This window comes from Pristis pectinata, chromosome 10 (assembly GCF_009764475.1).
Source record: "Pristis pectinata isolate sPriPec2 chromosome 10, sPriPec2.1.pri, whole genome shotgun sequence".
NCBI lineage: Eukaryota > Metazoa > Chordata > Chondrichthyes > Rhinopristiformes > Pristidae > Pristis > Pristis pectinata.
Genome location: NC_067414.1, coordinates 19,458,815 through 19,476,463, shown reverse-complemented (window position 1 = coordinate 19,476,463; position 17,649 = coordinate 19,458,815). Strand labels below are relative to the sequence as shown.

The 17,649-nt window shown below is 39.1% G+C and overlaps 1 protein-coding gene across 3 annotated transcripts in view; it reads left to right on the top strand.

Annotated features, from left to right (window-relative positions):
• lmbrd1 (LMBR1 domain containing 1) overlaps positions 1–17,649 on the top strand; it is a 211,099-nt gene that overhangs the window by 103,470 nt on the left and 89,980 nt on the right. For all 3 annotated transcript variants that reach the window (XM_052025185.1, XM_052025184.1, XM_052025186.1), the window contains 2 exons: positions 711–799; positions 7,721–7,794. In XM_052025185.1, coding sequence (XP_051881145.1) covers positions 711–799; positions 7,721–7,794 — 163 coding nt within the window. The remainder of the gene's footprint in view (positions 1–710; positions 800–7,720; positions 7,795–17,649) is intronic.

Below are 17,649 nucleotides of genomic sequence, written 5' to 3'. Positions count from 1 at the left end.
TAGCGTGCTCCTTTGTTGACCAAGTGTGAAGATGGGAAAAACTGCTCTAATAGTCCTGAAATCAATAAAGGGAAAAGTGAACAAAGTACAATGAATAACTTGAATTCGGGAAGTAAAATACTCTCTTTAATAGAAACCAAATGTGATATTTTTTTCTTTTTCCAGTTTTTATTGAAACTGACATGATATCCTTAAACTCAAACTTGCCTAATGAAATGCATTATATTTAAATTGATCTAATAGATATAAAGATTTATCATTGACTTTTTGATACCGCTTTGAAAGTTCTATGGAGAGCACTTGGTTAAATTCAGATGGTTTTCTTTTAATAACATGTGCAAGTTATCCTGCAGTAGTGCAAGGCTGATTTAAAAAAATACTGAGGTTATTACAGTTTAGATAATTTTTTTCTGTTAAAAAACCATTTTACTTCTGAGAAATATTTTAAAATGTGATGTAAATTGGATGCCATAATGGTTTCTGTACAATTAGTTCCTGTTAGTTAATTATTATTTTCCCAAAGACCATTAAGTTGTGTCATTGAAGTTATGAAATTGAAAGATTAAAGATAAATTTTAAATCCATTATCCATGGCACTTTGAGGCACTTTTATTTATATTAATAAAATGTATATTCATTTTATAATATTCCTTGCTGTATTCATTATGTAAAGTATGTTATGTCTGAAATTAATCTTTTTTCTATTGTAGTGCTTTTGTTCCTTTGAATATTCCAGCAAATCAAAACTCCACAGAATGGGAAAAGGTGAAACTTCTTTTTGAGGAGCTAGGAAGCAGCCGTAAGTAGAAAATTCATTTTATATTGATAATTGATAGAGTCATACAGTTGTGTAGCAGCATAGAAACAGGCCTTTCGGCCCATTGCATTTATGGCGACCATCATATTTATCATTAAACAGAAAGCACAATGATATGGGAGAAAAAGTGGTCGATGGGTTACATTATGTCTATTCCATTTTTAGGATGTTGCTAACCATAAAGACCTTACTACTTGCAGACTAGGTGTCCAAAATTAATTCTGCAGGTTGCACTTGATAATGAATTTTTTTACTTCATTCTCTTTCGAAACAAAAATGATAAGGCTTTGGTAATTGTTAGTAATCAATTTAGTAGTTAAGTTAGTAATTATTAGATAATCAATGCTTCATTATCACTAATTCTCTAATAATTACCAACTTAGATCAGGATCTGTAAAATAAAACGTGTATGAGATATAGCTTGCTCCCACATCGATTTCAATGGTGAACATAAGGTCAGCTGAATACTGCTGCGGAATACATTTAAAAACATTATGCTCCTTGAAAAATATATCTGTTGCAACTGAAGTTGTCAATCATTTGCACAGACATCCAGTTACCATGTAATAGCACCTTGTGGTGTGCAGCAAACTTATCTCTGTATTTGATTACATTTAACACTAACAGTCTGAATCTGAGTGCGATGCTTCTCCTCATTTGCTGCCAATTGTCGTGATCAATTACTGAACAAAGTGTTTGCGGGCAGAGTACTTCAAATCATTGTATTTGCCCCATTTTCTGGGAAATGTGCTTACGTCCAGAAATACTGTTAAGATAACCATTAAAGCATAACAGAGACCTTCTGTAACACTTTATTTTGCATGCACATATTTGTGAGTAACTAAAATTTCAACCATACGAAATATTTTTAGTTTTGTTTCTGTATAACTAAGGTTTGAGGATATAAAAACTTATCGCTGGTGGTATACCTACACTAAACAAAGTTACCTTACACTTGAGAATGGAGTGGGGTTAAAAGCAAGCCCAAATAGAAGGTTATATAATAATGATACTGAGATGTTCTTATTAACAGACACACACACACACACACACACACACACACACACACACACACACACACACACACACACACACACACACACACACACACACACACACACACACACACACACACACACACACACACACACACACACACACACACACACACACCAAATCTATGTTGAGTTTTGCTGCCAATGATTGCTTACTCCCTTCTGAAGGCTATGATCTCAAATCTCACTTTGTTGCACCACTGAGGTTACACACTATATGCTCAGGGATTACACATTTAAACTAAATACCTTCATGAGTTTTGGGTAGAGATTAGAAGTCCTATTGGAATGTTCAGGAAAGTGTACTATACTGGTCATCAACCTCTCAACTGAATTGAATTGGTTTACTATTGTCACTTGTACCAAGGTACAGTGAAGAACTTGTCATGCATACCGTTCATACAGATCAATTCATTACACAGTGCACTGAGGTGGTACGAGGTAAAACAAATCAGAATGCAGAGTAAAGTGTCACAGCTAAGGAGAAAGTGCAGTGCAGTTCGACAATAAGGTGCAAGGTCATAGTAAGGTAGACTGTGAGGTCAACAGTGCATTTTACCGTACTAGGGAACTGTTCAATAGTCTTATAACAGCGGGATAGCAGAAATCATTAAAATAGATATTTAAGCATTTATTTCATTTCTGTTTGTGGAACTTGCTGTGTCAGTTGACTTGCAATTGCCCCCATTACAACAACAGTTATGCAGTGGCATGCAAAAGTTTGGGCGCCCCTGGTCAAAATTTCTGTTACTGTGAGTAGTTAAGAGAGTAGAAGATGAACTGATTTCCAAAAGTCATAAAGTTAAAGATGAAACATTCTTTTCAACATTTTAAGCAAGATTAGTGTATTATTTTTGTTTTGTACAATTTTAGAGTGAAAAAGGGAAAGGAGCACCATGCAAAAGTTTGGGCACCCCAAGAGATTTGAGCTCTCAGATAACTGTTACCAAGGTCTCAGACCTTCATTAGCTTGTTAGGGCTATGGCTTGTTCACAGTCATCGTTAGGAAAGGCCAGGTAATACAAATTTCAAAGCTTTATAAATACCCTGACCCCTCATATCTTGTCCCAACCATCAGCAGCCATGGGCTTCTCTAAGCAGCTGCCTAGCACTCTGAAAATTAAAATAAATGATGCCCACAAAGCAGGAGAAGGCTATAAGAGGATAGCAAAGCGTTTTCAGGTAGCCGTTTCTTCAGTTCGTAATGTAATTAAGAAATGGCAGTTAACAAGAACGGTGGAGGTCAAGTTGAAGTCTGTAAGACCAAGAAAACTTTCCGAGAGAACTGTTTGTAGGATTGCTAGAAAGGCAAATCAAAACCCCTGTTTGACTGCAAAAGACCTTCAGGAAGATTTAGCAGACTCGAGTGGTGGTGCATTGTTCTACTGTGCAGCAACACCTACACAAATATGACCTTCATGGAAGAGCCATCAGAAGAAAACCTTTCCTGTGTCCCCACCACAAAATTCAGCGTCAGAAGTTTGCAAAGGAACATCTAAACAAGCCTGATGCATTTTGGAAACAAGTCCTGTGGACTGATGAAATTAAAATAGGACTTTTTGGCTGCAATGAGCAAAGGTATGTTTGGAGAAAAAAGGGTGCAGAATTTAATGAAAAGAACACTTCTCCAACTGTTAAGCACGGGGGTGGATCGATCATGCTTTGGGCTTGTGTTGCAGCCAGTGGCACGGGGAACATTTCACTGGTAGAGGGAAGAATGAATTCAATTAAATACTAGCAAATTCTGGAAGCAAACATCACACCGTCTGTAAAAAAAAAAGCTGAAGGTGAAAAGAGGATGGCTTCTACAAAAGGATAACGATCCTAAACACACCTCAAAATCCACAATGGACAAGAGGACCAAAATCCACAATGAGCAAAATTTGCTCAAGAGGCACAAGCTGAAGGTTCTGCCATGGCCCTCACAGTCCCCCGACTTAAACATCATCAAAAATCTGTGGATAGACCTCAAAAGAGTAGTGCATGCAAGACGGCCTAAGAGTCTCACAGGACTAGAAGCCTTTTGCAAGGAAGAACGGGTGAAAATCCCCCAAACAAGAATTGAAAGACTCTTAGCTGGCTACAGAAAGTGTTTACAAGCTGTGATACTTGCCAAAGGGGATGTTACTAAGTACTGACCATTCAGGGTGCCCAAACTTTTGCGTCGGGCCCTTTTCCTTTTTTGTTATTTTGAAACTAAAAGATGGAAATAAAAAAGTAATCTTGCTTAAAATATTAAAGAAATGTGTCATCTTTATGCCTTTTGGAAATCAGGTCATCTTTTACTCGCTTAGCTATTCACAGTAACAGAAATTTTGACCAGGGGTGCCCAAACTTTTGCATGCCACTGTATTTTGAAAGTATTATTGTTTGTTACGAAGCTACTTAGACTTATGAAAGAAGCCTTTTAAATGTAAAGTTTTTTTATAAATAGTGGAATATAATACTAAGGCACTAAGGGTGAACAAAACATTGTCAAAGGTTGCAAGCTGGTTTTTAAAGGCTTGGAATATGAGCAAAATCTCATGGAACAGGTAAGTGGACAGGATGAGGCGATGAGATTCTGACAACAAAGATGTAGATGTAAGGTGGAGCAAAGTTATGGAGGAACATAGAAATGTAGATTTTAAATTAATTCACAGGAGACAGCTTCAGGAAGTCATTTGGAACAAAGATAATGCCTGAGCAAGATGGTGAAAAGCTGGATGCAAGTAATGATTAAATTTTAAATGTTGCCAATTGTGTCTTGAAACCCTGGGGAAGTTAAAATTGAAATGTTTTGCGTTTCTGTGGTAGTAATGAGATAATAGTGAAGGCAACAGGAAATAGGTGGAGCTAAGACATAGTGCTTAAAGAATATTGAACGTCTCATAAAGATTGTGCTTTGTCGGATCAGTCCTCACTGAATATTTAGAAATTGGGTTGTGGAAAGAGTTTTGATTTCTGCCAGAGGTTTTACTGGGTACTGTACAAGCCAGACTTTGTTGGTAATATTCAAACTGAGAGTGGACACGCAATCTAGTAACATAGAACTTTATGGATTCAAGAATGATAGTGAAATTGGATACTGATAAGCAACATGCTGGAAATTGCAGCAGGGGAACAGAGAAGCAAAGTCCTTTCATCAAAACTAGGTAAATGGATATCGTTAATGGAGTAAATATGTAAATATTCAAATAGATAAAAGTCAGCAGCCTAATAATATGGGAGTCATAAAATCACAGAGCACCAACACAGGCCCTTCAGCCCACTCTGCTAAAGGCAGAGTGCTGGAAAATGACATTAGTATAGATAAGTAGTTGATGGCTGGAAATAGTTAGGCTGTCCATTAACTACTTATCTATACTAATGCTATTTTCCATCACTCTGCTTGTAGCTTCCTATGCCTTGATGTTTCATGTGTTCATCGAAATATAAGCAGCCCCGCATTATGGAGTGGTTGCATTCCTAGAAGGTGGTCCATATCATGATTTTATGTAACATGAAGCCACGTAATCCAAAAGGAAATGAAAATGCAATCTGTGATAACTTCACAATGCAACATGAAAAGGTGAATGCTGCACTGGATTTAGTATTTAAAAATCAATGAGAATTGATTTGTGGTCAACATCTGGTGATTATTGCACAGTTACTGAATAAATATATGAAGACCAGTATTGGTCTATAAAACATGGCTAATCATTTATATATTTAACTTTTCCGGATCTATACTCTTTCTGGATGATGTAATGCTTTAGCATGAATTGCCATTAAGGTTGATGTAAGATACCAAAGGCATGTGACTGAGAGGGAGAAGAACAGTCTTGGTCCAATCTATGATGAAATAGAATTATAACTAAGAAAAATGATCAGCCAAATGGAGAAACATACATTTCAGTGAGGAGTAAAAATGTTATGACAGATTTATTTTACTTTTATGTCCTTATTTCAAGATTTTGGTGTTCCATTTTCTGTTTTGGAAGTGCAATCCAATCCTTCACAATTGCTTAAAATCTACCTGCAGATGATTTACTGGTACAATCAAGTTGTAAGAAAAGGCAGTTAACTCCACAGTGGCCTTTTTGGTGTAGTAAATGTTAATTTTGCAGTCTTTGTTATATTTTTCTCCTTTTGATAAAGGGCATGCTGATTGCGACTGTTTCCCTACTAATAAATACAATAAAATTGATTTAACATTAATGTGTTCTCAAGAATTTTTGTTTACTTGCATTGAATTTGCAGATCTAATTATGAAACTGTGCGTATCACCATCTTTATTTTGTGAAATCAACAGCAGATTTGGACATTTGCACACTCCTGGCTAAAAGCATAAATCAAAAATTGTTGTCAGTGATGGAGCAGAAAAAGCCCCTTTGTCCAGTAAACCCATATTAATCATGAAGCACCCAATACACTAATCCTACACTAATCCCATTTGATCCTCCCCACATTCCCATCAGGTCCCTCCCATATTACCTGCACAGTAGGGGCAGGTGACAGTGGCCAATTAACCTACCAACTTGTACATCTTTGGGATGTGGGAGAAAACCAGAGCACATGTAGGAAACACAGACAGGAAGAAAATGTAATCTCCACATTGGCAGAACCGGAGGTCAGGATACCATACTTCCCTAATGGTTAAAGTTTTGCAGATTTTGCAGTTGATGCAGGGCACTGTCTAGTTTCAGCGACATGCAATATTCTTGCTATCCATTGAAAATGACAAGTCTTGTTGAATGAGTTTTTAATGGTATATTCTGTCATAATTGCAATGAACAACTTTTCAAATTCTGACAAATTGTTTTTGTGTACTTGAATTGTCATTCCCTCATATGTAATGTCCATGATTTAAAAAAAAGGCATTTTTCCTTTTTTTTGTACTTCATTGTTTACAGCTCTTCCCCAGATTATGAATGCCCTAATGCCCTTCTTATGGACAGTCTGTAAATAGGATCGAGTGTTTGGGAAACCAGCAGGATGGATTGGGATGGATTTGCTGGCTGCTGCGGGGCTGCAGGCATCTTCTTCTGGGTGGGAACTGGACACTGTGCCTTCTATCCTCCCCTGCCCCAAGCCACAATAATTGGGAACTGGGATGAGCGGAGCAGAGCTAGGAGTGCTGAGCAGACTCACTCGCTCACTTACTCGCTTGCCCACAGAATCAGTGAGGCCAGCTGGCAGCTGCTCTTCCTGCACCTGCTTGCTCTCCTCTTGTAGCTGTTTCTGTGATCCTCTCCCACAAAGTGTTTTTGTTTATTTCCAACTTACAAAAAGCTCAGGAACAGAACCCTGTCATGACCTGGGGACTGCCTGTATACCTAAATTCCTATGTATAACCTTACCTTTATTTCACTTCCTGTAAAGTGGTTAATAAAAGATAAAAGTTGTTGCTTTTTACTTGGTTGACTGCCTGTAAGCATTCTTTAATATGATGGAAAGCTCAGACTCTTGACAGTGTTGCTAAACACTAATGATCCCTAGTAGAAGACAGCAGACAAAAGTAATACAATAAAGGAGGAAATTGTGCTTCAGGACCCACTAAATCATTGTGAACTGTTTTCTTCAAGGTCAACTGTGAGTCCAATTCTTCAGAAATAATAACAACATACTGGAAACATTCAGCAGGTCAGGCAGCATCTGTAGGAAGAGAAACAATTAATACTTCAGGTCCCAGACCCTTTGTCAGAACAGTTTTGGATTTTCAGCCCTGTTCTTCTATTGACCAGAAAACCTGGATTGATATTTAAACCAGCTGACCCTTTATGTAGTGCTAATTGATATACTGTACATTTTAACTTGTTTACTTGCTGATCTCACCAAGAAACTAACTACTGCTAATAAACTTGGTTCTTGTGTCTTTTGCTCACAGATGGTTTGGCTGCCTTGTCTTTCTCCATAAGCACATTGACCTTGATTGGGATGCTAGCAGTTATAACATACACAGTAAGTACTTACTGTCTCATTAACATTGAATTACATTCAGTTCAGTGAAATGTTGGATTCAACAACTTTGTCCTCATACAGTGACTTCCTTCAGCATGGCAAAATATATTAAGCTACTTTGCGGAGGAGTTAGCAAAAGAAAATTTACCTCAAATAATTAAAAACTGAATCAAATGCATAGAATTTAAGAGGTAAATTTAAGAGCAGCAGAGAGGTTTAAAGGATAGGATTCCAGAGCCTCGTGTTGGGCACCTGAAATCATGGACATTACATTTAGGCACTATTATGAGGGCAGAATTGGAGGACTACAGGTCACTTAGAGGGTTATAGGGCTGGTGGAATTTGCAGTAAAGTGGCATGATGATGAAGAAGTTTGAAAATGTGAGAATTTGGATTTTGAGACATTGCTGAATTAGGAGCTATTGTATGGGTAAACAGTCTTTGATGCATATTAAGACAAGGACTGCAAAATTGTAGTAGATATCAACTATACAGAGAATAGATTGAGAGAGGTTAGACAGTTCATTGGCATACAACAGACACATGGATGAAGGGGTGAAGTCAATTAATCATATAAAGATGGAGAAAAGGAGGACTTGGCGATTTCAGGTCAAGTACAATGCAGGTTGCCAACAACCTGATTCAGTTGCACACAATTGTTAAGGAGAGCAATGAAGGCATTGGCTAGAGATAAAAGAAACTTGTTTGATTTTTCCAGCATTTAGTTGTGGAAAATGTTGATAGGTTGTTTTCAGATGATGCTGAAGGGCATCATGCAGATAAGAAAAAGGAAGAAGGGGCAAGGATCAACACCTGAGTGACATCAGCATAATGGTGTGTATATGGGAAGAGAAGCCTGGCAGGGGGATTTCTAGGGAGTGAGAATGGAACCAGATGGGCACAGTTCCACCCCCTTGAATGATGATGGAGAGGTGTTAGAGATGCATGATGTGGTCCATTACATTACATGGAACTCAAGAAGCGTGAGGAGGGGTAGATTACTTTTGTCATAATAACAGAGGAGGATGTTAGTAGCTTTGAGAAATAGGAGAGCAATACAAGGAAGTGTTCAAAGATGGTGATGATCTATGACTGAGACAATGGAACCATTGATGCATAGGCAAGGTTAAGACAGTGATCTGAGACCTGAGCAGAAAAGTAATGAAAAGTAAAGTTAGAAAGAGGCATCATTTGGGGTTGAAGGTAGTGTTATCTGTCAGCCAAATTTCTGTCATGGCCATTGGCATTGATGCAATCTTCCACAATATTCCTGCATGGCAAGGGGATTTATACATGAATGGACAGCAGGGTTTTGTATTGCTCAGTTTGTAATTTTACACATCTTATGGCTCAACACCCCAAATTTTAAAATGATTTTCAGTAAAGAAAAATGTGGATATACTGTATACAAACAAACTTCACGTTGTATGAATGATGAATGGATGTTGAATCAGTGTCCTCATTAAGACTGGAAAAGAACTTGAATATTTAATAAGGTGGCATGATTAATTAGAAAATCCCAGAGTTATGATGCCAATAATTAGTGTGAGAAATACAACTCTGAATTTACAATTTGTTTGACACAGCTTTAGGATACAACATGATAATTAGCTTGCTTTGACTTGGATACCAAGCCAATTATGTTAATAAGAGAAATTCTTTTAGTACCCTGAGTATGAAGTACAGTGGTTGAAAACCATTATACTCTTTCTTGAGAGTAAGGTGTGTTTGTCTAAGTGGAATAAGACTTGATTTCATAGCAAAGATAGAACACTTTTAGTAGAGTTTGGCATAATATATTGGCCTAGATATTCCTGGTATGGAGCATCTTGCAGCATGCCATGTGTTTATTCTTGCATCCTTTAGCTCATAATACTTCTTGGTGTGAAAGGTGGCAAGGTCTTTGGAGCATATGAGATTATAGTGAAAAGTGGGTTAATGAAATTTAAAGATTGGAAGGGATTCCTTCAGAGTCTCCTCCTTTCTTGTCTTGTAACTTTATTCAGCACCAAAATATTAAGATCTTTTTTCATTTCCATTTTTTTAAACCAATCCAGCATTTATGGCTGTGGCTTTCATCTGCAAAAGGCCACCTCTGGAAAATCCTTACTAATCCTCTCTTTACCTTTCTTAGCTCCTTTGAGAAACTCCATAAAATCTTCTCTTTCACTAAGCCGTTGATTATCTCTCTCAAAATCAAAGTGTATTTAGTATCACTCCTGTGTAGCATCTTGAGACATGTAAGTCAACCAAAAGTATTGTAGTATTGGAAGATGCTCTTGTTGTTTGGAAACTGTAAGGATTGAAATGAGGGTAAATCTATTACAGAACGAAAACTGTAGAGGAGAAAAAAGATTAAGAGGGAGTAAAGGACAAGCAAGAACATTCTTAAAAATATACATCTTTAGAATTTCCATGAATATTTCACATATGGGAATGAGACTTCAACCATCAATTATCTATCCTTGCTGAAAAGTTTGCTTTGCAGTTATTAACGGTTATTTCGTAAGGGTTAATCATTATTTAATATTTTCAGTGGTGAGTTTAATATGCAGTTACTCACAGCAATTTAATGGAGTTCACAAGGTAAAAGGTTTTCACGAGAACTGAGTTTTCACAAATTTGGCACCTTAGTACCTCTAGGAATTCTTTATCACTAAACAGGCATTTCAGACAAAGAACTAAACTCTTGCTGTTCAGAAGTATCTTGTTCAAGCAACATCCTGTACATTAGAATCAAACAATCTTTTCACAATATAGAAACAGAAAATGCTGGAAATTTGCAGCATCTGTGGAACAACAAATGTAGTTAACCTTTTAGTTCTGACAAGTGATTACATTGGCTTACTTTTTTATACAAGGTAAAAATGCATATCCTTAGACAGCTGACACCAATCAGAAACTATCTAATGCATGTGTTTAGTCCTTCAGAGAGCACAAGTGATTGCAGATGCCAATGAAGCTTTACCAAATAACCAGCTGTCTCTTCTAGATAATGAGAACTGCTAATATATTTACTTTATAAATGAGCTTTTGCACCAAAAAGGACTGAGAAAACCTTTACAGAAAAAACAGTCTTGGCATCTATTTTTTAAGACTCATGTTAAATGAAAAGACATGGAAACTTAATAATCTGAAGTAGGACCATAGATTCCATATGCCCTAGCGCAAATAAGTGATCAATTCACCAGGTTGTAAGTAGCCAAAGACTACATTATTTTTTATTAAAACTGTTGCTGTAATATAAACCAGATTTGAAGCCTCCTTCATAATAAGTTAGCATAACGCTATTACAGCGCCAGTGATCTGGGTTCAATTCCGGCCGCTGTCTGTAAGGAGTTTGTATGTTCTCCCCGTGCCTGTGTGGGTTTCCTTCAGGTGCTCTGGTTTCCTCCCACATTCCAAAGATGTATGGGTTAGGAGGCTGTGGGCATGTGATGTTGGCATCAGAAGCGTGGCGACACTTGTGGGCTGCCGCCAGCACATTCTCAGTAACGCAAAAAGATGCATTTCCCTATGTGTTTCGATGTACGTGTGACTAATAAAGATATCTTATCTTTTTATCTCCTTTTGTTGTCTGTTTCTGCATAATAAAACCCAATCTCCCCACTAATTCAGAGTCAAGACATTGGACAGACTTTCTTTTTGTAAATGGTAGTTAAAAGTCTGACTTGTATCCATAGACACAGCCCACTGAAAATGTAGCAGTTAAGTGCAGTATAAGCTACATTGGTTATTTGTAGTTGTTCACCTGGGAATAGTTTGAGCAAAACATTAACATTCTGGTAAATGATGAATGGTAGATAATACATTTCACAGCCATGAAATTTAAAAAAAAACTCTGCTCTCTGATAGGCATAATTTCTAAAGAGATTTATAATCGCCAGGTAGTTATTTAGCCATCTGCTATAACGTGTGAAATGTGGGGTACTTTATATTTCCAACTGGAGTTTCATTAAACAAATACGTGAAAACATTTTACATTGTTCATATTAGAACTGCATCTGAAGTTGGTTAAGATTGTGTTTGTTTTTAGCATAAGAATCCTTTCAAAAGAATCTACTGCCCTTTTCTGGTTATGGCAATATTCTGACTTCTTTAATGGTTTAATCTTAATGTTTGCTTTGTAGAACTGGACCTAAAGAATATATAAAATTTCTGTCCTCTATTTGTATGCATGTTTGGAAGAGATGGTGTAAGTGTTCCTAAAGGAGATTATTAAATAGAAGGACTAATCATGGTTGAACAACCTGAACACTATGCAGCATTGAGTCACATATAAGTGATGAATCCCAGAATCTTTCTAGACCTCAGGCTGCCTGTAAGCATATGTTTCTCTTCACACAGAGCTTGCATGTTAAGTTACTTGCATTCTTTTCAACCATCCTTAAACTTCATCCTCATGACAGATTAATTGTGTAATTGTCTATTTTTAATATTAATAGTTTTACTCCCTCCATTGACACTGCTTTATCTGATGGGCATTTCCTCTGGTCATGACCTTCATTTCAGTTTTACTTCCCTACCCCTTTGCTTTCTCCCTCTCTATAACTGCCCTCATTAATCTATCAATGAGATGGCTTCATCAACAGCATTTTACCTGTTTATCACTAATGCTGGCTCCATTTTATCAAAGATATTCCCTTTGTCCTCCATCCCTCCTCTGCCCTCTCCACAACATAAAACTAACTTGTTTACTTCCTTTCTCTCTTCGTCAGTTGTGATGATGGGTCTTCGACTTGAAATGTTAACTGTTTCTCTCTCCACAGGTGCTGCCTGACTTGCTGAGTGTTCCCAGCAATCTCTGTTTTTATTTTATGTGGCTGGTCAGGTGGAATTTCTCATAAATAGTGGTAGCGCCCTCCTGAGTATATTCGTTTTGGAGGATTCAGCAATGATGATGCAATTGAATGTCATGGACAAGTAGTTGGAAATAGTCATTGCGTGGCACAAACGTTACTTGCCACTTATCCGCTCATACCTAAATCTGTTCATGCCATGCAGCATGTAGGTATGGGCTGCTTCATTTGCTGAGATGTTGCATATAAAATTAAACATTGTGCTAGCTGAAGGCTTGTGCTCCAGAACTTGCTTCACCTCTAGTCTAGATTTTTTCAGCATAGCTATTTGACCCAACAATATGAAAAGTTATTCAGGTTTTCCCTGTCCGCTGAAGGTAGGACAAATACAGTCCAGCTATTTACCACCCCTTCAGTGCTTCACTTATCAGTGAAGGCAGAAGGTGTCAGTGACTGCTATCAAGTGGTATCTTGATGATTTAGATGAAGGCATTGTGAATAACATTAGCAAGTTTGCTGATGATACAAAGTTGGGTGGCAGTGCGACATGTGAAGAGGAAGTTAGGAGAATTCAAGGTGATTTGGATAGGTTGAATAAGTGGGCAGATACTTGGCAGATGAAGTTTAATGTGGATAAGTGTGAGGTTATCCACTTTGGGAGTAGGAACAGGAAGGCGGATTATTATCTGAATGGTGTGGAGTTAGGTAAGGGGGAAATACAAAGGGATCTAGGAGTCCTTGTTCATCAGTCACTGAAAGTGAATGAGCAAGTGCAGCAGGCAGTGATGAAGGCTAATGGAATGTTGGCCTGTATTACAAGAGGAATTGAGTACAAAAGCAAAGAGATTCTTTTGCATTTGTACAGAGCCCTGGTGAGACCACTCCTGGAGTATTGTGTACAGTTTTGGTCTCCAGGGTTAAGGAAGGATATCCTGGCTATAGAGGGCGTGCAGCGTAGGTTTACGAGGTTAATTCCGGGGATGTCGGGACTGTCTTATGCTGAGAGGTTGGAGAGACTGGGATTGTACACGCTGGAATTGAGAAGATTGAGAGGGGATCTGATTGAAACATACAGGATTATTAAGGGATTGGACAAGATAGAGACAGGAAATATGTTCCAGATGTTGGGGAAGTCCAGGATCAGGGGGCATGATTTAAGAATAAGGGCTAGGCCATTTAGGACAGAGGTGAGGAAAAACTTCTTCTCCCAGAGGGTTGTGAATTTGTGGAATGCACTGCCTCAGAGGGCAGCGAAGGCCAATTCTCTGGGCACTTTCAAGAAGGAGCTAGACAGGTTTCTTATAGATAGGGGAATCAAGGGATATGGGGACAAGGCAGGAACAGGATGTTGATTGTTGAGGATCAGCCATGATCTCAAAATGGCGGTGCAGACACGAAGGGCTGAATGGTCTACTTCTGCTCTTATTGTATATTGTCTATCTAGTCATCAATAATCTACTTATACTCAATTTGACTTCAGTTAGGATCATTTGGCTTCCAACCATAACATCCTTGGTTCACGTATGGACAAAAAAGCTGGATTTTGCTGCAGGAGTTCTTCAGGACAATGTTTGAGGCCTAACCATCTTTAGCTGTTTCATCAATCACCTAACCTCCATCATAAGACTTGAAGTAAAGAGGTTTGCTCCTGATAGTTGGATTGCTTCAGTCTATTATATCCTGCTTCCATCATTTGTTGAAGATTGCATGCATGCCATTCCAAGTACTTCAGGTTACAAAGCATCTGTGCTTGCAAGACCTGATCGACATTCAGGCATGGGCTGATAAATAGCAAGTAGCATCTTAGAGTCATAGAGCAATACAGCACGGATACAGGCCCTTCGGCCTAACGAGTCCATGCTGACCACGTTGTCCACCCAGCTAGTCCCAATTTCCTACATTCAGCCCATATCCCCCCAGGCCTTTTCCTTCCATGTACCTATCCAAGTGCTTCTTGAATGATACCTGTCTCAACTACTTCATCTGGCAGCTCATTCCATATACTCACCACCCCCTGCGTGCAAAAGTTGTCCCTCAGGTCCCTTTTAAATATTTCCCCTTGCACCCTAAACCTACACCCCCTAGTTTTTGACTCCCCAACCCTGGGGAAAAGACTGTTACCGTCCACCTTATCTATGCCTCTCATAATTTTAAACACTTCTATAAGGTTGCCCCTCATTCTCTTATGTTCCAAGGAATAAGGACCTAGCCTGGCCAACCTCTCCCTATAACTCAGGCCCTGTAGTCCTGGCAAAATCCTCCTAAATCTTATCTGCAATCTTTCCAATTTAACCACGTCTTTCCTATAACAGGGTGACCAAAGCTGTACACATTACTCCAAGTGCTGCCTCACCAATTGACTTGTACAACTGCAACATAATGTCCCAACTCCTATTCTCAGTGCCCTGAATGTTGAAAGCCAACATTGTAAACACCATTTTCCACCACCCTGTCTATCTATAACACCGCTTTCAACGAGCTATGCACTTGTAGTCCGAGGTCCCTCTGTTCCGTTACACTCCCTAGTGCCCTACCTTTCATAGTGTGACTCCTACTTTGGTTTAACTTTCCAAAATGCATCACCTCACACTTATCTGTATTGAAATCCATTTGCCACTCCTCGGCCCACTTCCCCAACTGATCAAGGTCCCCCTATAATCTACGATAACCTTCTTCACTATCAACATCACCTCCTAATTTTAAGATATCTTTATTACTCACATGTACATCGAAACACACAGTGAAATGCATCTTTTGCGTAGAGTGTTCTGGAGGCAGCCCATAAGTGTCGCCACGCTTCCGTTGCCAACATAGCATGCCCACAACTTACTAACCTGTACGTCTTTGGAATATGGGAGGAAACCAGAGCACCCGGAGGAAACCCACGCAGACACGGGGAGAATGTACAAACTCCTTACAGACAGTGGCTGGAATTGAACCCGGGTCGCTGGCGCTGTAAAGCGTAATGCTAACCGCTACACTACCGTGCCTGCCCTGTCATTTTGTGTCATTTGCAAACTTGGTCATCAAGCCTTGTGCATTCACATCCAAATCACTTATATAAATAACAAATGACAAAGGTCCCAAAACCGACCCCTGCGGCACACCACTCGTCACCGGTCTCCATTCCAAGAAACTTCGGCCACCACCCTCTGCTTCCTACCTCTGAGCTAATCTTGTGTAACACAAATGCCAGGCAGTGACTAGTTCCAAAAGGGAAAGCCTAACCAATTTCTTTGACATTCAAGAATATCACCATTGCTGAATCCCCACTATCAACTTCCCTGGAGGGATAACTGTTGATCAAAAAATTCACGAGATCCGTCACATAAGTATTGTGGCTATCAGAGCTGGTCAGAACTTGGATGTCTTATGGCAAGTGAGTCATGTCCTGATTCCCTGAAGTCTTCCCATCATCTGAAAGGCACAAATCACAACATTCAAGAAGCTTTACACCATCTAGGGCAAAGCATCTTACTTCATTAGCACCCATTCACCACCCTAAACATTCATATCTTCTATCAGCAGTGCACAGTGGCTGCAGTAGTTGCTATCAACTTGCTAAGTGGACTTTGAACTCCCCAAATCTGTGCCCCTTCCCACTGTTGAGGAAGATGGCAGTATAGATGTGGGAACGCCACAAACTGCAAGTTTTGATTCACATGGCACGATCTGAAGTTGCACTGAAAACAGAAAATGTTGGAAACACTCAGCAGATCAGGCAGCTACTGTGGAAAAAGAAACAGTTAACGTTTCATCTTCGGGACCATTTGTCAGAACTGGAAATGCTGCCTGACCTGCTGAATGTTTCCAGCATTTTTATTTTTTTTAATTTCTGATCTCCAGCATTTGCAATTCTTGTTTTTTATCTCAAGTTGCATGTTTGTTTTACTCTGAGAAGGGACTCAGATTGAGGACTAGAACACATTTTCTTGCCCTTAACAATATTTGCTTTCCAAATTAGTCGTGTTATGTACAACTGTAGATGAAATGGAATGATGTTGATCTTTACAGTGTTTTGTCAGGGGAAAATCCCAATGATATTGGAGATGGTGTTGGTCATTTATAGCTAACTTCTACCAGCTGCATCTTTGCCTTTTTCTTTGTTAGGCTGTTAGACTCTGTTAAATTGTTAGACTCTTGGGGGCATTCCAGAGAAGAAGCATTTACTGCAGATGCAATACACAAAAAGCACTGGAGGAACTCAGCAGGTCAGGCAGCATCCATGGAGGGCAATAAACAGTTGATGACATTTCAGGCCGAGACCCTTCATCAGGACTGGAAAGGAAGAGGGCAGAAGCCAGAATAAGAAGGTGGGGGGAGGGGGAGGAGCACATGCAGGCAGGGGATAGGTGAGTTTAGGTGAGTCCAGGTGAGAGGGGGAAGGTAGGTGGGTGGAGGTGGGGGAGAAGATGTAATAAGCTGAGAGGTGATTGGTGGAAGAGGCAAAGGGCTGAAGAAGTAGTATCCAGTAGGAGAGGGCAGTCCTGATGAAGGGTCTCGACCCGAAATGTCATCAGCTGTTTATTTCCCTCTATAAATGCTGCCTGACCTGCTGAGTTCCTCCAGCACTTTGTGTGTATTGCTCCAGATTCCAGCATCTGCAGAATTTTTTGCGTCTCTGATTTACCACAGATGTGTGTGTTAATGGCTGCACAAATAGAGCCATAAAAAATATGATGTCACATATGTCGATTAAAGCAAAAGGGAATCAGGAGTGTTTGAAGAAAGGATGATGTAAGGTTTTGCAGTGATACTGAATATTGGTTAATACTTTAAGTGTGGTGATTTCTGCACTGTGACCATGACTAAACTCGAAGTAATAATAGGAAAGGTGAGAAAAGAATTGGATGATATTAATGTGTGAACAAGAGGCTGAACTCAAAATAATCCTCTATTTAAAGGGCACCTGGTACAGAGTGGATATTTAAGAACATGATTTGATGCTGCTGGCTAAATTACCTTAAAACCGCTGTCCATTTGCACATGTATTAGCAATCAGCTGTCTGTAGTGGAGGGGTGCAGCAAAAGAATTATAGTTAGCAGCATTACGAAG